General features: G+C 41.2%; 1 protein-coding gene across 10 annotated transcripts in view; it reads left to right on the plus strand.

Moving 5' to 3' along the window:
• Nucleotides 1–210: 210 nt before the first annotated feature.
• Nucleotides 211–23,668, plus strand: part of peli3 (pellino E3 ubiquitin protein ligase family member 3) — a 38,475-nt gene continuing 15,017 nt past the window's right edge. The window contains exons 1-4 of one of the 10 annotated variants that reach the window (XM_031290631.2): nt 211–553; nt 13,218–13,338; nt 18,634–18,834; nt 22,817–22,946. In XM_031290631.2, coding sequence (XP_031146491.1) covers nt 13,289–13,338; nt 18,634–18,834; nt 22,817–22,946 — 381 coding nt within the window. In that variant the 5' untranslated portion in view covers nt 211–553; nt 13,218–13,288. The other 9 variants (XM_031290650.2, XM_035994170.1, XM_031290642.2 and 6 more) reach the window with 9 other exon arrangements.

Raw genomic sequence — 23,668 nt, forward strand, 5'->3', positions numbered from 1 at the left:
CTTAAAGTGATGCATTTGTGCATTTAGACAGAACTGGATCAGTCATGGAAGGCACCAGATTTGGAACCACGGATTTACAAGGATCCCTTAAAGGCAACACAATAGTCGTGTGACAAGATTTATTTTTTTCTTGAGAGAGAGAGAGAGAGAGAGAGAGCGAGAGAGAGAGAGAGAGAGAGAGAGAGAGAGAGAGAGAGAGAGAGAGAGAGAGAGAGAGACGTAGGCGTGACATCGGGTTGTCTGCTGTTATATCCGGCAGGAATGAACGTATCTCAGTCTCCGGTGTAACATGAACGGAGGAGAGGCGATGCTACCGCCGCCGATGCTCTGCGTTTCTTCTCTTTCTTCGTCTTTTTCGTCTTCACTCCCGATCTCCGTCTCTACGCTTCCCAGGCCGTACGGGGACTGACACAACCCGCACACAACACACACACACACACACACACACACACACACACACACACACACACACACACACACACACACACACCCAGAGGAGGAATTACGCACAGATCCGATCCGGTTCCGGTCCTCCATTGGCAAACATCAGCGGGTACGGGCCTGTTTACCTGATTTCTCCCATCACCTGTCTTTATTACAGCAGCCCCATCCGTCCATCCATCCACACAGGCGCAGATGACAGGAGACGCCAGCTGGCCTGTTGTCCGCTTTACTGCTCTTCTAGGGAAATGATGGAGGTTAAAGTCCCCGTTTTATTTGTGGATTGTTGACTTTCTCGCCTTTGTTCAAGCTGACGCGAATCTTTATGAGGTAAATTTGATTGGTAAGTGATGTCAAACTGTTGGAAGTGATGCAAAATAGGGCTTTCGTGGGAGCTTATAGTGGATTTTGTTCTCATAGGTGGCTGCGCGTCTTTCTTTTAATATTTACCTCCATCACCGCTGTGTTTAGGCTATGACAGGGAAATGTGTGTTTGTGCGTAAAAGAGGATATGTGTGTGTGTGTGTGTGTGTGTGTGTGTGTGTGTGTGTGTGTGTGTGTGTGTGTGTGTGTGTGTGTGTGTGTGTGTGTGTGCGTGCTGATGTCTTCCCTATAAGCTACTGTATGTAGTGTGTGTTGTCTGTGCGGTGGAATCCCCTGTGCACAAACCCAGCCTGTATGCGCTTTAAAAATGGCACAATAAATAGCCTGTTTACGTCGCCAAAAACTGATCTTTAATATGAAAAAGAGTAAGAAATAATCGATTTTGCGTGGATGCTGATTTCTCCTTTTTCCGCATGTCACACCTGTTAATGGCCCAATCAGATCAGGTTACTACATCATCATGTAAAAAAAAAAAAACAGAGAGCATAGGAGAAGTACGCGTCCATCCACACAGCATGGCCCTGGGAAAACGCAATCCGCTGCAATCCGCACAGACACAGAGCAGGAATAACAAGAGCAGATAGAGGCCATGTTTGAATCATCTTGGACTGAAATGAGGCATTTCTGGCGCACTAACAGTTTCATGCAATATTTCCCTGCTTCTAGATGTGCCTATGGATGCTTTAAGAAAGAAAGGATCAGTGGAAATGAGCTCTAAATGGCACACACAACACAAAACGTAGCAGCAATGCTTTGTTGTTATTCATGATCCAATAATATTGCAGTTTGCTGAGTAATGAGTAATATTTGTAGCTTGCTGGGAAATTTCTGTTTTAGGCATATGGGCCTAAACATAGATCCCTGGTGATGTTGTGATTACAGTCAGGCTGAGGCTGGTTGCAGATATGTGAGGCCAAAATATGTAAAACCAGATACTTCACTGTCATCCACCTCTGCATTAATGGATATGATGCAGGTTATTCGTTCATATTTATTGGCGAGATGATCTATGTGGATGCCTGTCTATAAGAAAGCTGTTTTATTCTGACAATTGCAGTTATTTAAAACTCTTACATAGAAATTTAGCATCGAAGGTGTCACATTTGTATGAACCTAAAATAACAGTCTCACTTTGAAGGCACATGTTGGATTAAAGAGCCTATGTAACTTTTGAAAGTCGAAATAACTAATTGTCTTACAAGTGAAAGGTTGTATGAATAACACACCTTTGTTCAGTTCAGTACACATTTAGGGGGTTGTTGCTACAGTCTTACCTGGTCTGGTATGACCAGTAGCTTATGGCGGCTAATGTTAGCTGTTAGTGAACTTTAGATAGCTATTGCTGTACAGTTAAACAGTCAAGTTGACTGAGTCAGTTCGCTGACTTGAATCTTCTGTTCTTGTGCCACTGTAATTATGTTTTTAGGCTTTATTTAAAGGACAATTCCGGCGCAAAACAAACCTAGGGGTTATTAACAGATGTGTAACAACTCTGTCGCTCTCTGGGACATGTTTTCATGCTAATCGAATGTGTTTGTAGCTTGAAACAAGCTAACGCGGACCGCTGATTAGCTTACAACACTAGTATTCGGGGCACAGGAAAAGTAAAAACAAATCGCTATTTATGCCACTAAAACGGCTAAAAATATCACCACACTTCAACCGAAGCATTGAGAGCATTGTAAGTGTACAGACAGTTTATTAAAAACATAGTTTAGAAAGACAGTAGCTCCCAAGACGGCGGCCCCCTGTATACGAGAACGCGACTGTCTTTATAATCTATCTTTTTTAATAAACTGTCTGTACACTTGCAAAGTTCTCAATTCTTCGGTTAACATTTAGGGACCCTCATTATGCTACCTTTGAAGTTTGGTGATATTTTGAGCCTTTTAAGTGGTATAAATAGAGATTTGTTTTTACTTTCCCTGTGCCCCGAATACTAGTGTTGTAAGCTAATCAGCGGTCCGCGCTAGCTTGTTTCAAGCTACAAACACCTTCAATTAGCATGAAAACATGTCCCAGAGAGTGATCGAGTGGGTACACATCTGTTATTAACCCCTAGGTTCGTTTTGCGCCGGAATTGTCCTTTAAAGGTGCCCTGTCGTCAACAAAAGCAGTTATATGTTGTTAGTAGTTATAGTGTTTCTTACCAAATGATAATGTGTGTATTCTTGAGGTCTAGAAAACAAATGCATTTCCTTTCTAATACACATGTTGAATGCATTTCCTTTCTTTTTTTTTTAAAGATGTTTTTTGGGGCTTTTTGGCCTTTATTTGACAGGACAGATGAAGACAGGAAAGGGGGTAGAGAGAGGGGGGATGACAAAAGGGACGGGTTGGACTCAAACCCAGCCCGCTGCACTGAACCTTGGTACATGGGGGCGCACGCTCAACCAGGGCGCCCTTGAATTTCCTCTAACAAAATATTTGCAATGCAGATTTAAAAAAAAAAAATCTTTAGTTTGCTAACTAGCAGTCTTCTTTTTTGCCCCTTGCCGGTGATTTGCAGTGTTTGTTGGAATATTTCCACCACCAACTGTCGATCAGTTTCGACCCTTAAATTGTCTTAGAAGCCTGATAGTATGAATACCACTTTCAGCAGCGCTATTTGTGATGGTAGTAGAAGCAAGCAGACTAGACTAGAACCAGCTGAATAACTATCTGTAGTTGCAGTAACACAGGCATGGCGTTATGGGTGGGCCTGACAGGCCTAGGCCCACCCACTTTTCAACAGGCCCACCCAAAACTTTTCTTTTTCTTAAAAAAAATAAAAACTTAATATATTTATTAAAAATTGGCAAATAATCTCATAATTTGTGCTAAAATAGTCTAAATGTTTAGTTTTCAAAAACAATTTAATAAAATAAAAAAACTGGTTAATATGTCTATTTTGATGTTTCTGCGCAAGTTCAGCAGACAGTGAGGTTCTGGATCGGATGTAGCTTGACATTATGGCAGGTATGCTAGGCTAGCTCCAAGTGATCAGTTGTGAAAATCATTTCAAAGGACAATGTTGCAACAGTCGTTGTTTAGATATCTTAAACGTTCACGAACGGTCTCTGAGCCAGGAGATGGAGAGCTGAGATCCACAACACCCAGCAGCACATCTTTGTCTCTGCCACCCACGGCCCCAGATGCTAGCGCGGCCAGTGTGGCCAGCGCGGGCTGCGCGGCCAGCGCGGCCAGCGCGGCCAGCGCCGGTGCTAGTGTCTCTGCCTCTGCCTCGCAAGTGGACGATAGCAGCCCTATGAATCTGTCTTCAGTGGATGAGCCCACAACTCAACCAGTGATCAAGTATCCAGTCACAGTATTAGGTGACAAAGCAAGGAGTTTCTCTACACACTGGTATAGCAGATACAATTTCCTTGAGTACAGCATTAGGAAGGATGCAGTCTTCTGTAAGATGTGCAGGCACTTTGGTGAGCGGGGCAGGGAGGAGAAGTTTAGCCAGACTGGATACCGGGACTGGAAGCACCTCAATCACGCTTGTTTAAAGCACCAAAATAGTAAATCGCACAGGTTTGCACTGGATAAATTTAACAATTACAGACTGTCAATGTCTGAGCGAGGCTCTGTCATCCATCAACTCAACAACACAGATGGCAGACAGGGTGAAATCATAGAGTGGAATCGGGAGCACATCAAAGTCATTCTGGACGTTCTTATCACTTGTGCCAAACAAGAAGTACCCCTGCGTGGCAACCGGGAGAATGATGAGCTCAAAAACGCAGGTAATTTCCTGGAATTTTATAGACTTGTCTGCAGGCATGACAAAGCAACTCAAGAGCGTCTAGATGCGATCCCTAGCAATGCAAAGATGCTCAGTCACGAAATTCAGAATGACCTGTTGGATGCTGCGTGCACTCTTCTGTTGCGACGGATTAAACGTGAACTGCATGAGGGGTCTTTCTATGCTATTTTAGCAGACGAGTGTAAGGATGTATCTAAAACTCAGCTGGTGGCCGTTTGCTTACGGTATGTACACATGGGGACTGTGAGAGAACGCGCTGTTGGCCTCGTAGACAGACAACATGACTGCTGATGCGATAGCACAGAAAATATTGGAAGTTGTCGCACCTTTTGAACTAGACCCTAGCCTTTGCGTTGGTTTTGGGTTTGATGGTGCATCGGTAATGGCTGGGCATAAGGGGGGTGTCCAAGCCATCCTTAAGGGCACCTTTCAAAACGCTGTCTATGTGCACTGTCACTCTCAGAGGTTAAACCTCGTCCTGTCAGCTGTGGCCCGGACATCGCTAGATGCCTCAACTTTTTTCGACACTCTCAACACCTTGCACACCTTCATGTGCGGCAGCGCACGTCATGCCCGTTTCCTTAACGCGCAAAAAGAGATGCGGCCCGATCAGAGGTCATTGGAATTGGAGCGAGGGTGTGACACCAGGTGGGATTCAAGATCAGCCGCAGTGACAAAAGTTTTCATTCTGTATGATGTTATCGTGGAGGTGCTGGCACAGTACGCGGAAGAAGGGGGACAGAGTGAGATTGAGGCACAGTCACTCCTTCAGCAGATCAGAACAAAAAAGTTCATATTCCTCCTTGTACTTTTTAAACAGTTGTTCAGTAAATCAGACTTCACGTCTAAAAGCCTCCAGTCCATCACCACATCTGTGACAGACACGGTTGATTTGATTGAGAACCTCAAACAAGAACTGACAAACATTCGCTCCGGTGACTGTGCGTTCTCAAAGATGTTAGCAACAACAAATAAGATGATGGAGGATCATGATGTCGAGAACTGGGATGTACCCAGTTTGCCCCCCCCGCTCAAGGAAGCTCCCAGGCCGATTTGAGGGAAGTACTGTCACATGCACGTTGGGGAAATTGACAAGGGTGAGGAGTGACAGTGACTTGCGCAACATTTCCAACGCGCTAATAGACTGTCAGATTAATGAACTGAACCACTGTGTCGATTCCACAGTGACACCTACGGCCTCATGGCATCTGCGGCAATCCTGATGTCCCCTAGCCTTGATACAAATGACACCACCTTGGCCACTATAGTGACCTCTCTCAATGATGCAGGGAAGTGCTTCCACATAACCATATCAGAGTCGGAGCTCGCAGTGTTTGTGCAACTCATAGAGAGGAAGAAAAAAAGAGGGGAACATCTCAAAAGTCTCGTTGAAGTGATGGACATATGCAATGAGGACGTTTTCCCGAATATGCATGCTTTCTTAAAAGCTCTGATAACACTGCCAATGACATCCTGTACAGTTGAACGTGTCTTTTCCAGTGTCAACCGGATTAAAACACCAAATAGGAGCACCATGCTTACTTCTCGCCTAATGTCCCTCTGTCTGTTGACATTTGAGAGAGAGCTTACAGTAACTCTTGACATTGATGAAATCATTGACATTTTCAAAAGCAAACCCCGCCGACTACTCCTGTAATTTCGGAGAGATAGGTAGGCCACAGCATCCTTTTCCTACTGCTCTGTTAAAAAAAATTGATTTGCAATGAATGAATATTCTTCTCATGCTTTCTCCCATGCCTATCTACTTTCACGTTTGGTGTATAGTGTAATATGAATGTAATTTAGCCTACCCAGTTGTTTTCAAGTCAAGTTATTTTTTAGCCTGATAAGTTAGCCATAATGGCTTCTGAAATGCGTTGTTGTGTCAGTGTGTGTGTGTGACTGCGAGGCGACTTAAAAACAATAGAGATGATTTTAGTATATGTTTAAATTTAGTAGTAACTGAGAGAAAAAGAGGAAATTACTCTTTCCGTGGTTTTTTTTGTGTTTAATTGTGTACCGCCAGAGGATGATAACAGTAATGTATGTGAAGGCTACTCTGGCTGCATTGTATTATGTCATTATATGAGATATATGGATACAAATAATCGATTCATAACTCGCTACAGGCGCATTTCTATTTCTAACAGCTTGTTACCGTTAAGTTCTTTTCCCTTATGGTTTTCTCTTGTTATGGCCAATGATGCTTTAGGACTTATTATGTGATTTATTTCGTTTTGTTAAACATGTTTATAACATGAATCACACTAAAGTAACAGTTTGTCTCGGTAGGAAATAACTTGAGTCTTGTTGTTTTACATGACAGATGCCGTTGTCAATTGTCAACTGTCGGGCTGTGTTGCTGATCTGTATTGTTGAAAACTTAAAACAATTAAACAGAATTGTAAAATATTCGGCCTCATGTTATACTAACAGAACTTAGATTCCTGACGACTTTTACAGTCTATAGAGAGATGCGATGCGCTATAGCACAGCCAGGTATGGTGCGTAATGGAGATTCCAAAGCGCTCTTCTTTGGTCAGAACCATGGACAGCGATTGCGGATAGGTCCGTCCTATGCACCGAATCTTTTTACAATGCAACAAAATATTGAAAGAGCATCAAGCTATTAAAATCTCTATAATGTAAGCACAGATAATATAACAGTATACTAGTCATTTGTATTAGGTTAAACAGTGATTTGATAACGTTTTTAATTTTAGGCCCACCCACAATTGGTCTGGCCCATCCAAAACTGGAATCCTGGCGCCGTGCCTGCAGTAACAGTAGGTCACTTATACTTTTGTAGTTGTAGCAGAAGCTGTTGTGGTAGCAGAAGTTGTAGTATAAAGCCTATAGCATTAGCACCATTATGATTATAGTAGAGGAGGTAGTACGTAGTAATATCATCAGTAGTAGTAGTTTTAGCAGTAATAGTGTCATCAATAGTAATAGTATTACCAGTGTTAGTTTTAGAAGTAGATAGCTAATAGCAGTAGGCTATTAGTAGTGGTATTACTAGTACTTTAGTATCATGAACCTCTTAGCCTAATAGCACTTGTAGCAGTACTAGTAGCATTAGCGGCAATTTATCAAATTAACAATAGTAGTAGTATTAGCATCAGCAGTAGTAGTAATAGCAGCAATAGAGTCTCCCTACTTTTAACCCTTTCTCCTGCCCTGCTTCTGATTGGTAATTTGTCCCACTAATCTTCGGTTTTCATAGCGATATGACTCAAATGGGTGTTTCACAATTTCTGTGACATCCAGACTGTAGGATATGTCGTGGTACTACCTGGCAACCCAACCCAAACAACTCGGCCTGACGTGCCGTTCATTCAAGCTCCTGTTACAATCTCAATGAACTGAACTGAAAATGAATAAACAGCTCCTAAAAAGAAGAAGTATGCGTCAAAATGCCTGTCCTCTTGAACAGACGCTAGCCACGTCAGCAAACATCATACGTGTTGCAAAGTATGCTGGGCAGACTTTAGCGTAGTACATGGCAGGAAAATTATGTTAGCAAACATTCTAATTGCAGCATAACAGCATAACATAAACAGGCTGTGGAGTCACAGAGGGGAACTGCTAACATCAACTCATTAACATTTATTTTTCATTTTGTGATGAGTTCAGAAAAAGTGTTGCAGACATGTTTCCTGACTCTGCGATTGCTTGCAAATACACATCAAGGAGAACCAAGACTACACACAGTACATTTTGTACATTTTAGATTGCTTAGGTTTTAAGGCTCATTAAAAGTCGTTGTTGTATTAATTTGTGGTGTAGGGTTATATGGGGCGTTGCGAGTAGGTAATTCCAACCGATACCTCAGAAAATCTCCCTCTTATTCACAGCACAACGTTGGCAGGTATGTAAGGTTTGTTAGACAAGTACATGATAATCACAAACCAAAACCTGAGCTTCAAACAAGAGATTTTGTGTGTATGTGCGTGACAGAGAGATGAGGTAACACAGTAGCAGCCCACCTGTGAGGCTCTTACGAAGCCTGAGGGGTCAAACTGAGAGGAGGTGAGCCTGCATCACAAAAAGGGGAGATTTAAAATAACACAAAAATAGTTTGAGCTGCTGTTAAACTGTTCTGAAGTGGTTCTTTGAGCTCTAGTTTTAACCCATTTCAATCTGAGTAGTAGGCGATTTGGTAATGTTTAACGGATGGAGCCGGTTCATTTGATTTACCTGCGACTAGCGAACCGCCCCATGAACTACTCTTTTGGTTCTGCATTCTGTTTCCCAAAGTGACACTAGTGTATGGATTCTACTTATTTTTCCTTTGCACCGGAAGGGCCCGCTGTGGTCGTGTCTAGATGGTAAACCATTATTTGCGAATGTTACGCGAGATGGTTAAGGTTAGGTATTGACCTTGAATGGTTATGGTTAGATGCTTGAGGTTAGAGATTTACCCTAAATGGTTATGGTTCGATGGTAGGGGTTAGGCATTGATCCCAAATGGTTAAGGTTTGATGGTTATGGTTCGGCATTGAACCCAAATCGTTTAGGTTAGATGTTTGAGGTTAGGTATTGATTCCAAGTGGTTAAGGTTTGATGGTTATGGTTAGGCATTGACCTCAAATGGTTATGGTTGGATCGTTGAGGTTAGGCATTGACCTCAAATGGTTATGGTTGGATGGTTGAGGTTAGAGATTGACCCCAAATGGTTCAGGTTAGATGATAGAGGTTAGGCATTGACCATGAACGGTTAAGGTTTGATGGTTATGGTTAGGCATTGACCTCGGATGGTTATGGTTCGATGGTTAAAGTTAGGCATCGACCTCGAAGGGTTAGGTTAGGATAGGTTGTCGGGCAGCGAGTCTTGCAAGAGTTTTCAAAAATCTAGGGCTACCATCTAGACAGGACCTTCATCTGTAGGTTTTTGATGGACAGCTTTAGACATCAGGAAGAGGCTGAGTTAAATGACCCTTCAACTTGGTGGGTGGAATTTTCTAAAGATAGTAGCCAAACTCGAGCACGGTGACATCGCTACAAAGAAGTTCAACAAACTGTCCATTGTGAACATCGATTTGCAGACCACAGTTTACAGTTCCACTTCTTGCTTCAATGTCGACCTACTGTGTTAGTGTACACACTATTATGTTTATATGTGCAATGAGGAATTATTAGAAACATTTCAGGTGTGTGCACTTTCAGTTTGACATCGGAATTAAAGTGGATTTGATAGTCTGCTGATTGTTTCTGCAACCCATCTGATTGTCTGACTTTTTGCCCAATCAGACTGACAATCAGACAATCAACTGAGCCAATGGGAGATGCAAAAGTCTAGTTTTTTCTCAGACCACTTGAATTACAATATGCTGAAAGGTTGTAATGGGATTTTTGCCCAGTGACACAAAAAACCTGCCTACCCCAGCTTTAACTTGGTAGGTGCAGTGTATCATAACGGACGGCAATGATGGACAAAGCTACAAAAATAAGGCCCAAGTTAAAAAAAATAATTATTAAGTTATATAGGATTTGCTCCAACTGCACTGCCAAATCACAAACAATTTTTCCAGCTCACTTTCACTTAACTTTCCCACAGGGAATTTGGGTATTTGGGGTGGAGGCACTAATGCTTGCATAACATTACCCATGTCACATGTCTTATGTTCTGAAATAGCACAGTTCAAATGCGCTGACTCATTTTCAGTTATCAGAATTGCAAACTGTGATGCTGTTAAGACAGGTCACAAGCTGTTCATACTTGATGTTGCATAGGAACAGGCATGATATATGCATATGTTGTAACATACCTCATGCCACTTATGTTTGTAGCTAATCTTTGAGTTGTAAGATCTCAGCACCCAAATAAGTACTGAGCCATTGGTATGACTCAGAAATCCTTTCCCTGTCCCCATGAAACTCAAACTGATTGTTCCTGCATAGGTATGAAATATCAGCACAAACCCCTGATAGTGACCTTCAGAGAGAGCCATGTTGTTCTCTCTGAAGGCTTTTCTGTCAGCTGTTTGTGTCTCTAGTTGACTGCCTTTTGAATTGCAGTGAGTAGTGCTTAATGATGAGAGGACTGAACAAAGGTGAGCCTTAAACATTTCCTTTTACTTTCATCTCTACTCCCAGGGTCAGGCCTGTCTGCAAACAGGGTCATGTGAACTTGCCTTCTTTGATATTCAAATCGACCCGATGAGTGCTACAGGTGCATTCTCTCTGTTTCTGTCTCTCTCCGTCTCAGCGTTTCCCATTCTCGAGCTTTCTTGCTCTTTTCCTCATTTTCATTCGCCTTACTGCATCCGAGACAGCAGGGCTATTTAGGAGCAGACAGAGCTGCAGGACACACACACACACACACACACACACACACACACACATGCACACACACATCTCCGTTGCTAGATGCATAATACTAAATGGGTAACACAGTAAGGCTGCTAAAGCGGCATGACAAGGGTGATATGATGCAGTTTGATTCATTACATAGTGGCATGTCCCTGATAACAACAATTACTCCAAACCAGACAACGACATGGTTTGTTTGTTCCTAACCGACGACCCACAGGAGCGTTTTCTGTCGTCATATCTTAGTCTATATCCTTGATGTTCCACTTCTGGGATTGCCCCGGTGCCGCAGGAAATTCCGCCGGATGCATGTCTCTTCCGCTTTCTTTGTGTTGGAATTTTAAATTGGGTGGATTAATGAGGACAATTGTTGACTGCTCCTCAGATCTCTGCAGGGTAAATCCAGACAGCTAGTTAGACTATCTGTCCAATCTGAGTTTTCTCTCGCATGACTATTTTGCAGCGGCTCTGTGCGGAGCTTAGCGCCGCGCATGACGATTCTGATTGGTTTAAGGAAATGCCATTAAACTAGAGCACCTTTTTCTTCCATCCCCAATGCTAGCCAGACCCTTCTTCAGCATGCTTTGGAGGAGGGTCTGGCAAAGCAAGACTACTCATGTCTAAACCAGAGAATGTCAGTTGCGGTTTTGAACGTAAACGGTCCCAGTTTGGTTATGTTAAGCCACAAAACTACTTCCTGTAGTTAGGTTGAGAAAAAGATCGTGGTTTGGGTTAAAAAACAGATGTTACTTCACTTCCGGTTCTGCATGTGACGCTGAACAACAGTTAAAACAAAAACTCGCTATTTACTTTTATTCTAACACAGGACTCAAACCCTGCTCTCCTGGGTGAAAGTCCTTTGTTTGTTTGACCCATCCAACATCCCCAACCAGCCTGCCTGAACAAACAACTTATATGGGTGTTTTTGTGGGGAAGACAGTCTCCCCTTATAGTAACACTGTGGCATTTTGGGACATACTGTACTTCTGTTTAACATTTTGTTCCCAACACACAAGAGAGACTGGGTTGTGCGTAAGAGCATTGCACAATCCTACAAAGTAGCTAGCTAGGATGCTATGGACTACATCAAAATGTAAACGATCACAGTATGAGTTATAATATTTCCATTTTGTCTTAATACTTTATGACCAAATACCTAATAACATCAGCTTTACTTGTGCAGCGTTGCAGAGCCGTTAGCACAGCTGTAGACTCTTAGTCTTCTTAAACATGAGAGCTTATGAGATCATCTATTTTGCCAATTTCATTTCCAGTCGACATGCTAGCAGCAGTTCACTCAGTCTTTTTCATGATAATGAAATATGCCAATTTGAAGGCATATTTATGGATAGTACACATGAAGTTCAGTTTACTAGAGGAGTTGATCCTGTGAAAACAGTTGTTTAAGGTATTCTGCGTGTCTGGAGGAAGCTTTCTAAAGTCTGAATAATGATTAAAAAGATAATAATGATGTCATCGGGGTATCTCCGTTTTGACTTGAGACTATATATTTATGGCAGAAAGAATTGGCCTCTGTTATATCAATACTACAACAATCTCATTCACACATTGCAAATCTTCCGTCACAATTTTTCATAGATGTAGCAACGTAGAAAGCTAGATATGACATGTGGGTTATTCAGTGGTCTGGGTTAGATGCATCCCATACATATCAATAAATAAACATAAGGTTAACCCTTTAAAGTGGCATTGGTGAATTTAAGAAAAAAAACAACCACAGAATGGAATGGAACCAAACGTTAGCAGAAAGAGAAAAGTGAAAGAAATGGAAGGAGTGGAGGCTGGATTTGGTGGTGGGGGAGAGTGACAGAAACGTTCATAACACTGGCTTGTAGGATTTGTACAGTATAAAGTGTTACATAATGTGGAGCAGACATGCTCTCTGGCTCTGTCATGCTTTCAATTACGAAAACATACACAACCAATCTGTGTATGATTCGCTGTTTTGCACTGTTATGTTTGTTTCAAAAATACATCTGCTGTTATTGCTACATTGTAATTAGATTTCAGACCATAACCATCTCTTTATGACTTACTGAGACAGAAAAGTACTGTCTCAGTTCCAGTGACTAAGAATACATGTGAAGAGAAAAATCTTTATTTTAACAGGTTGAAGAGGAGAAATTGTGTGATGAGTTTTGTCATGAGGCCATAATTCATTGCAGAGTTCATTTGTCAGTCGGAGTATATTTAGCTCTCTGTTCATTTGTTTCTGGAAGAGACAAATTTGACTCTTCCTTTCTTTCTCTCTTTCGTCTTTCTTTCTCTCCCACACACTCCACACACACTCGCCCTTCCCCTGCAGTGGGTGGTTAAGAGAGAGTGAATGCTGGGAGTGAAGGAGAGGGAAGCCAGCAAAAGAAAAGAGGACAACAAATGTTCAAGAAAAACAGGATGGAGGGGGGAATGTTGAGCTACAATATCAAGTATAGTATACTGTACACCTTTTGCATGTACTATATTCCTCCTAAAATTACCCTGCCACCAAGAACATGTGAATTTGGGATCAACAAACGGAATACAAAAGTAGTCAACCAGTGTGGTATTTGGCAACGGACACTGAAAAAAACTGTTCATTGCCTTGTCCTGCTCACTACTTATTTTGGTTTCTATAGAGTGCTGCAGGAATGAGTCCTAAAACCTGCATATGAGCATTTTTGCACTACTGGTTCCTTGTCTCGAAAATAGGTGGTTAACACAAGCTTAAGAGATTTTCACGTTTTGTTCTATGACATAAAATGTGTTTGTCACTACCCCACTTGTGAGTTTTTTAAGCGTGTACGTCAATTAAAAAGGCTTTGCTAACAAGTGGCAAAATAAGACTACAAACATCACGCTGTCACATATGACAAATAAAAATGGATTGATTGATTGATTGATTGATTGATTGATTGACCTCAAACACGCAAAATCAGGTGGAAGCTAGCGGTGGAACGACCGTGGTGTAGTTTGTTTATAGCCTAACATAAACATTATTTATACGTTATCATTTACGCTTCGAAATCATAAAAGTGGCGTTCATTTGTGAAGATTATCTTGCTAAACAAAACGTGTAAATATCATATGCTTTGGTTTGCCACAGAGCTTATTTCCTGCAACAATCCAAAATTCAATGGAAAAATTTGGTTGACTTTTTGTCGAGGAAACCGGGACGATGCTAACTTTCGGGTTGGCCTACAGAAATACGTCATCACTGCAACACTCTATTCTTAAATGCTGCATTAATTGATTTTTGGCTTGTTTTTTGGCCACTCTTGGTTATCTGAACAAGCTAAACCCAAAATGAATTACCACCTTACATTATGAAGCTGATAAGGTAAACATGTTAGCAAACATGCCTATTTCTACATCCAGCAATTACAGAGCAACATTAGCATTTATTTGGAGTCATGTTTGTGTCCACCTGATGAATGTAAGTCCAATATTCACTCTCCTTTTAGCTCTGTTTTGGTCTCTACCAACTCCTGACAAAAATATGTCTCATTAGCTGCTAAATGCTCGACTATGTTCACCAGCAAACATGTTTAGGCATGTTTACCATGGTTGTCATCTTAGTCTAGACCATACCAAATTTTAGACAATGAAAACATATATATCATAACAATCCAAAAGTTGTTGAGATATTTCAGTCTGGACCAAAACGGTGGACCGACCAACTGACATGCATTAGTGCACCATTAATGATGAAATTGAAAGGCTCCATATTGTAAAAAGTGAGATTTCCATGTCTTTTTTGATTATAAAGCATGTAGAGGTGCTATATAAATACTGTCAAAGTATCAAAACGCTCAATCCACAGAGAAATGCACACAGACCGTTTCCAGAAACTGTGCCTTTAAACGAGCCACCCGGACTTCTGTACGGTTGTGATGTCACAGCTATACTATATATAGGTAGAAAGTGGCGCTACAGTGCTGTTACAGTCATTCCCCAGCTGCAATGACTGTGCAGAGATGCCGAGAGGGCAGATGCTGAAGACCTGGAAACATTGACCAATCAGAGCAGACTGGGCTTTTTCAGGAGGGGGGCTTAAAGAGACAGGCGCTAAAACGTAGCGTAACGTAGGTATATTTAGACAGACAGTATGAGAAATAGAATGTGTTTTGAACATTTACGTATGTAAACATGTTTCTCAAAATACACTCAAAATACAAGTATGTATCTGAAAATGAGCATGATATGGGACCTTTAAGAGGTCCTCACTAAACACTTTTGTTTATGTTAGGAGAATAATATCAGCCAATATTGAATATTTGAACTCTCAAATAACCATATTGGTTTTGGACTTGAAAATCACTGTATTAGACTGATGTGTAGAGTTGTATTGTGATGTATTGTGTTTATTGTTACACGGTGTTGTGCGTGCAGGGTTTTGTTACATTCCCCTGTATTAAATTGTACGCACAACACCGTGATGTGTAGTGTGTAATGCTGTGATACAGTGTATTACTCTATGTTGCGTGGTTTTTGTTCGTTGGCTTTGCGTGGTTTACAGGGCGGTGTTATTTGCAGTGTGTTGTGTTGTGTAATACTGTGTGTGAGTGTGTTTAGCCTGAGCACCATCAGCAGCAGCAGAAGCAGCCGTTCCTACCACAGACCCTTAAGCCACTTCACTCGGCTCCTACGGACTGCATTCCCTTTATCTATTTCTCTCTATTATTCTCTCCTTCCTTTGTCTTCCTTTGTTAGACAGCTTTTCTTTGTTTCACTCCTCTCTCTCTCTCTCTCTCTCTCTCTCTCTCTCTCTCTCTCTCTCTCTCTCTCTCTCTCTCTCTCTCTCTCTCTCCCTCTCTCTCTCCACCCCCTGGATGTGGCTGTGGGTTGATTAGAAAATGCGTGGCACAGGACAGGCAATCCATCACCCTGCCAAAGCCTGCCACTTCCGCGCATGCGCTTGCTAACACATACAGAGACACACACACACACACACACCCTCCACCTCATTCTCCTCTTCCTCATTTCCTTCCTCACTTCATCATCCACACAGATCGTTGAAGCTTTGGTGTGTGTGTTTTTTTTTCCAGGAGAGCAGCAGCAGCATCTCACATCTGCCCCTCCTTTCATATCTTTCCTTCACCTCTCCTTGCCCTTCAAACCCACTCCTCTTCTTCCTCCTCCTCTGACTCCCACCTCACAATCCTCCTCCTCGTCTACATAACTCATCCACCCATGGCAGTCATGCCTCTTATGTTCTTATAGATGATCCTCATGCTAATTCTGCTCAGTTAGGTCATTTACAGTGCAGAGACTGAGTAAAAGTCCAGATGTTTCCTGAAGTAATTTTCACCACTGTAAAGAAGGTGACGGCCTGAGATAAATTGTGTTATGATTTGACACTATGAATACAATTTCATTGAAATTGAATTAAATTAGGGACGCACCAATCTGCCGGATTGGGATTCTAACACTTGGAATCGGATCAGGAGTTAGTATTAGGAGAGAAAAAGTCGTAACAGTGACTCCCTAATCCCTAATTTGGCATTTATATTTTTAGATACATTATTTTGATACTATAAATACATTTCTTGTGTCAAGATCTAGAGAGCCCTGGAAGTTCCCCACAATCAATAAGGCATTCTGCCACCCACAGGAAGCCCCCTTTTCTATTTCTTCCTCCTGCTCGTATGCTCCCCCCTCATTTGCTTCTGTCCACCCAGCCTCCCCTGAGTCCACTCTGCCTCCACCTCTGCATCACTTCCACCGCTCAATATCCAGCCAGGGCAACAGAGAGCCTGGGTAATGAAATGGCCAATGGCTGCCTGAATCTGCCCTTTGCCATCCGTCATCTGATTATGAGGAGGTATCTCCTCATCAGTTCCCATCAGATGGCCAAAATTCAATCACGTCTAATAACAACCATGTAGTTCACTCACTGGTAGTGTAGTCCATATGGGTTAGTTTTGTGTGAATGGTGATCTAAAAAGGGCTGTTGCTTAATGCTGACACATAGAAATCAAACAGGAAGGGAAGGAAAGGAAGTGTCCAAACATGGGGTAGTATTTTCAGTATTATTATTTCTTTCAAATTGCCAGGATGATTATCTAATCTGCTCAAAGGAAGAACAAAGCTTGTAGGGCTTTGTCATGCTTTTTCACCGCTCGCTTTCCACCGTGTAGGTGGTCTCGCCCACTCTGATTAATAATAGGCTTGAGCATAAAAAACTGGTTTGGAACCTGTGCGCGGAGACAGGGATTGAGCTTTGTTTGACTTGTGTAAAACGAATGTCAAAATATCCACATAGTGACTTATACTGTATGTGGTAGGAATGGCCCCACTCCTTTTAGCATAATATTCATTTTTCCTCTACTCTCTCGCCAGTTAATTAAATGCTTGTCATTGTCATTTTGCTGGTGTATTATGGATTTCTGTTATCAGAAAATGGTATGTTGGGTCCAAAGTGATTTAATGCCAAGCCTTTAGTCTGATTTGACAAGACTGCAATCAAAAGCATTGAAATGCCATTGTAAAAAAAACCTCTAGTAGAAATGAAAGGCAGTGATCATGGAGCTGCTCCACCTCTCTGTTCACTGGCTGCTGCTCAGGGCCATTGGCTTCCTTAAGAATCTTGGGTATGAAATGTTTGATTGTTGCCTGATTGTTAACTGTAAGAGTCTGTGAAGGGGCCATGCTTTCTTGTTTCCAGCACTCCTCTCTGGGCTCCATATCACTCGCCAGAAGTCACGTGTCAAGTGTAAATTATCACCGCGGGTAAAATGGCACAAATACATGCCTCATAAAGTATGAACAGGGTTCATAGATGCAGGTATCAGTTTATCTGCATTTGTGGAAAAACGCTGAATCGCCTGTGCTCATCCAATCATATTGGATGGGCCGATTGCTTTGTTAAGGCCCTGGGTCAGCAAACAGAAGGCTCTTCAGTCGCATAAAGAGGATGACAATTACCAGAAGAGCCAACGTCACAAAGACTGGAGCTGGCTAGCCATCCTGTGCTGCAAAAATCATACACATTCTGCCCATTATTCCTGAATTATATTGTTGGCTTTTCTGTTTTTTTGCCATTGAACATGGATGCAAATGGAACTGGAAATGAGTGGCTTTGCACTGACCGATATCTCAGCATGGCCAAAATCAGCATTTGATGCAGAGTGCACCTTTGGGACATTGACCCCCATCATTGCACCCAATTGGCAAATAAAATCAAAATAAAAAAGTGCTGCTGAATCAATGCTGTTAGCACGTTTCTCTCAAGGTATTGCTCTCAAATGACAAAGATGCCAGTTAAACGCAACTCAAGACTTCAGAAGTACCTGTTGAAACATGTGGGTGATGTCATTATGACTTCATGTTTCCACAGTCTATGGTTGTAAATAATAATGGTGCTAATATAAATATGTGTTTACAAGCTGGGTGATGCGTTTTATATACAAAACCTGTCTGAGTTGCACTTATGAATATATATATATATATATATATATATATATATATATATTATCCAAAATAAAATCTTAACTCTAAATTAAATCTGTATGTACAATGCTGTAATATGACTGTAATTAATGTAAATCTAACTTTTCCTATATTTGATGATTTTCAATTTACAATCTATTGTTTTAATTCTATATAGAAAGTGGCTACCTTCTTTCAGGTATCATACAGTGTTATATTCCATGTTATTCTGACACATTAAATTGACTTTCTTAATCAGTAACACAAGATCTTCTGACTCTCTCTCTTTGAACCCCCATTCTTTCCCTCCCCAGCAGTGAGCCCCAGTTGTGGCCGGTGGGCATGGTTTTGGAGGGTAGCTCAGAGGCGCTGTGTCCCCCCCCATCTCTGGAGCTGCGTCCATCCTGCAACAAGAGCCAGCCCTCGCCTCCTCTGGGCTCAAGCTCGCAACCTCACGACGGAGTCTTCCCTGAGGACAAGGAGCCCGTCAAGTACGGCGAGCTCATCGTCTTAGGGTGAGATACTGAAGCGCCATGTCCGCTGATGTACATGTCTTTATATGTCTGCCTGTGGCTGAGTATGAGCTTGTGATATGCATGTGTGAGTTATAGGACCCTGAGCCAGGTACCGACTCAAGTCAGGTCTTAATTATATTCAGTTTGATCAGGTACAGAAGGGTCTTGCTGGGGTCTGTGTGTCCTTTGGTTCCTTTTGGAGTGAGTCTCTTCTTTTGAAAATATAGTTTTCCACAGGTCCAAAGACCTCAAGTGTGAGTGTGGCTTTGAAATTCAGTGAAGAACTAGATTCATAAGAGCTTGCAATCTCAAGCGCTGCGCTGTCATTGAAGCTGAGTATTGGTACTCGATAACTTTAAGGTATAGACCAAAATAACCCAGTAGCAACTATAAGTAATGAACTTTCTCCAGTCAAATGATACCTGCATTCAATCCTGTTTGTACTAAGATCTAAAAAAAGACAATTTTTTTAATGGTTTTGGTCGCAGCTAGTCTATATCGATTCATTTACGGGCTTGCTCTTGTGCCGGCAGAAGACCAGCCGGATGTCCCTCATTTTCAGCCGGATTTCCCTCACCCTCCACTTTCTTTGTGATGGCATTCTAACCTCCGGTCGATTTCTGAGGACTATGGTTAACTGCTCCTCAGATCTCTGCAGGGTAAATCCAGACAGCTAGCTAGACTATCTGTCCAATCTGAGTTTTCTGTTGCACGACTAAAACAACTTTGAACGAGCACATGTTCCACCAAAACAAGTTCCTTCCCAAGGCTTTTGCAGAGGCACCGTTATTGTGTCTGGCACTGCCCTATACGATTGTGATTGGTTTAAAGAAATGTCAATAAACCAGAGAAAACAATCCCGGAATGCTGTGCACATTTGTATAAAAAATCATTTGGATGGGGAGGATAGGTGGAGACATTTTACACAACTGAATGCTTCCATTAACACGATGGGTATCGAATGAAATAGGAAAAAAAGATAATAAAATGAAGTATCACTTTAAGGGAACTAGTACTGGTATTGGTTCTGGTATCGTAATTCTATGAACAATACCCAACCCTAGCTGTCACAGAGATCTCAAGAAGACTGGGTTGGGTTCTCAGAACTAAGATCAGATTGAGTATAAGGTAGCAAGATCACACTAGGAACCGAGTGGACACGAGTGAACCAAGATCAGATTGACTGGGTCTAAATTGTATTCAATCTGATGCGGTGGGTCCCTATATAATGATGTAGGTCAGTGTGTCCCTGGGTCTTTTTCAGATCTTCTTTTGAAAGTGAACCTCAATGTTTGAGATGGTAATCTCATAGAGTCCCCATTAAGGCCGATCAAAGTAACCAATCAGACCGAACTCAGAGTAATTGTTCAAACACAAGCAGTGTGAAGTAGTAGCAGCCAAGGTTTGAGCAAAATAAGACCATTGGCATCTTGACACGTCACCTGAGATACAATTGATAAATGGACAGATGTACATTGCAATATTTTCTACATACTGTACCTATCCTCCATGGATTGACTACTGATGGCCCAAGGGGTTAGAGAGCCCCTATAGGTCTTAGCGTGTGTTTTGCATCTGTCCTCCACTCCTATTTAATGCAAATGCCTGTTTGCCTATAGCTTCACAGTGAACAAAGCAAAACCTGTGGTCTGGTTTGCATGCAGATCTGTGTGAGAGTTCATTTAAATTTCCTCTTAAATATTCTCTCACTGCAGGCAGCAGCAGAGATGGCAGAAATGGATAAAGTAATGGTCATTTGAATGGCAATTTGAGTTTCAAAGCCCTTCCAGACGTTTTTCTCCACAAGGCTAAAGTTATTTGCATGTACTATCGATGTGAACTGAGTTACCACCGGAGTATGTCAAGAATCATATACCACTTGAGCATTAAAAACTTGAAAAAAATATGCCTTTAAAGTACATTTAAAACAGATAAAAAAGTGTGATTCATTTGCAATTAATCACGGGTTAACTAGGACATTCATGCGATTAATTGCGATTAAAAAATGTAATTGATTGACAGCCCTACATTAAAGGTGTCATGGACATCATTTATATGAATGTGAATCTTATTCTTGCCCAAAAAATACAAAATGTTTCTGTATATGTGGAGATTAATCGAAAGAGATACATGTTAATGAGCCTTAAGGTGTTGGTAAGTGTATTTTTGAACTTTCAACAGAGGAGGCTAGCTGTTTGCCTGTGCTTCTAGTATTTATGCTAAACTAGGCTAACCACGTCTTAACTTTAGCGTCTGAACTGGGCGATTACTTTAAGTAATCTAGAAACCTAAGTAGTCGAGAAATGCTAGTGACTAACCAAGTCAGATGGGATCCAATGGGTCACCAGGCCCAGGAAATCAATAGCTTAGCATGTAGAGTTAATTGCTACCTTGAACAATAAGAAAAGGGTTGGTTTTTTTTACAACTGCAGGCTCATAAATCAGCTATTGGCTTCGATGAGGCTCCCCCAGCCAGCAACCAACCAACCATATCTTAAAAGCCTCTTAATATTCTGCACCACGCTATATAAGGCTATGCTACATGGAACAAATCAGCCTGGGTTTGTTTTGGATTAGTATGACATTAAACAGACACTAAGGCACTAAAACGGACAGAGGGACTAAAATGGACAGAGGGTGAATAAAGGTATATTCAGACAGAGAGAATGAGAAAAATGTGTTTTTTGAACATTTTTAGTTAAGAACTAAAATGGACAGAGGGTGAATAAAGGTATATTCAGACAGACAGAATGAGAAAAATGTGTTTGAACATTAAAGCATGTGAACATTCAAGTAGAAACAAAAAATACAAGTAAGAAAATGAGCACGAAATGTCTCCTTTAAGACCATTAATAAGAGGAAAAAGAGCTCATTGGACTCCACAGAAAAGTGCCCTTCACACACTGAGCCACAGTGGCACATGTAAACCTTAACCTCCATGAGGAACACCAACCAGATAGACATGTTATACATTGCATATGAGTGTGAGAAAAGGATGTCTCTCCCATAGGCATAGAGACACAGACATATGCTTCCATTCCTCACCCTTATTGATCCATGCAGTGGATGATCAACACTTGATGGATGATGAGTATGGCTTGGTTCACAGTGAATGGGATTACAGAGCGAGGCGGGATTACCTGCCACTGACATTTTACAACATCCATCCAATCATGGCTTCTCTGTGGCCGGCAGAACATGACTGGTCATTATACCTGCAGCATAATATGCAATAATCATGGCTGGTAATACTGGATAACTCACCCAATCTGAAATAAATCCAAGGATAGTATATTTGGACTTCCTGTGGCATCAAACATTTGAGAGAGAGTGACCAGCTTGGTGCCTATTTCAGTATAGTATAGTATAGTCATATATATATATATGTGTGTGTGTGTGTGTGTGTGTGTGTGTGTGTGTGTGTGTGTGTGTGTGTGTGTGTGTGTGTGTGGAATACGATTTTGAATACGAAAACCAGCCCTTGTTGACCTGACTGATAGAATCAGGTTCAATATGGACAATGGGTTCTATACATATTTGTGCAATAAATGTGAAGCTATTAGGTGTGATAACCTAGCAGTTAGTTGGTTTAAAAACTGATGGGGGAACTTTGTTGTTGTCTTGATTTGGGGCATTTATTTTAACTTTAAGTGTTTTAATTCTGTGTCATGCCTCAATCACATGGTTTTATTTGATTTCATTTGTACTGATCCTTCACTTAATCTGCATCCTTCATCACTGGGAAATTTTAAATACTGACAGGTGTAGTTTTGAATGACAGCAATGAACATATCTATCAAAGGCAAAGCATTACATTGTAGGAGCTTTATCAAAGAAGCCACTACATGAATTTGTGAATTTAGACACTCTAACAAAATATAGGGGGAGAAGCAAAAACTAAACACACAATGCATTTATTATCAATTTAACCCAGTTATTAACATCATTATAATCAAGTAAATGTTCTTCTTATGCTTCACAGGCACAATGGGTCACTGGCCAATGGGGACAAGGGTCGCAGAAGAAGTCGCCTGGCCCTCTATAAGAGACCTAAAGCCAACGGGGTCAAACCTGATGTTATTCACAATGTCTCAACCCCTTTGGTGTCAAAGGTGAGGATCATTTCAGTTTGGGCTGTCATTGAATCTGTGTGTCCCAGGTAGAAAGGAACCACATTTTATATTCTCGGACAAATCTACTATAACGTACATCTGTAGTAAACATGTCTATTTCTTCTGCGACACATTCCTTTGAAATCTCTAAGGAAAAGTATGAAAAAACGTATCAGTGCGGGTGGTACATTAAACAGCACTAGCTGTAGTCTTAACAAATTCAGGATCTTCTTTCTACTGCAATGTTCATTTCAGGTGTCGGCAAATGGGAGTGTTAAAAGAACAAATACATATCGTTTTTAATTTGACATGTTCTTTCATGCTGATTAATTAGCATGAAGAAATGTTCTCTCTAATGAATTATAAACTTGTGATTTTGGGTTTTCAAATGGGTGTATTTAAAGACATGAAAATGTCAAAAAACTAACCGTGAAAACTCATTTTTACAGAATCATATTGGTGATTATATTTTTATTTCTTTACATATGATTGTAAAATATCATGTCATGTAATAATATCATGTTGAAAATGGTTTTAGTTAACAATTGAATTGTCACTCTACATCAATGCTTAGCTAATAAGCGATGGTGAAAAAGGTCAACATTACCTACAGTTAGCATTGTCATTAGCCGTGTATCAATAAACATATTCTTAAGCACACTTTGAAGTAGGCCTATGGCATTAGAAAAGCTATATGGAAACAGCAAAAATCATAAAACCTG

This window comes from Sander lucioperca, chromosome 17, assembly GCF_008315115.2.
Source record: "Sander lucioperca isolate FBNREF2018 chromosome 17, SLUC_FBN_1.2, whole genome shotgun sequence".
In the NCBI taxonomy this organism is placed as follows: domain Eukaryota; kingdom Metazoa; phylum Chordata; class Actinopteri; order Perciformes; family Percidae; genus Sander; species Sander lucioperca.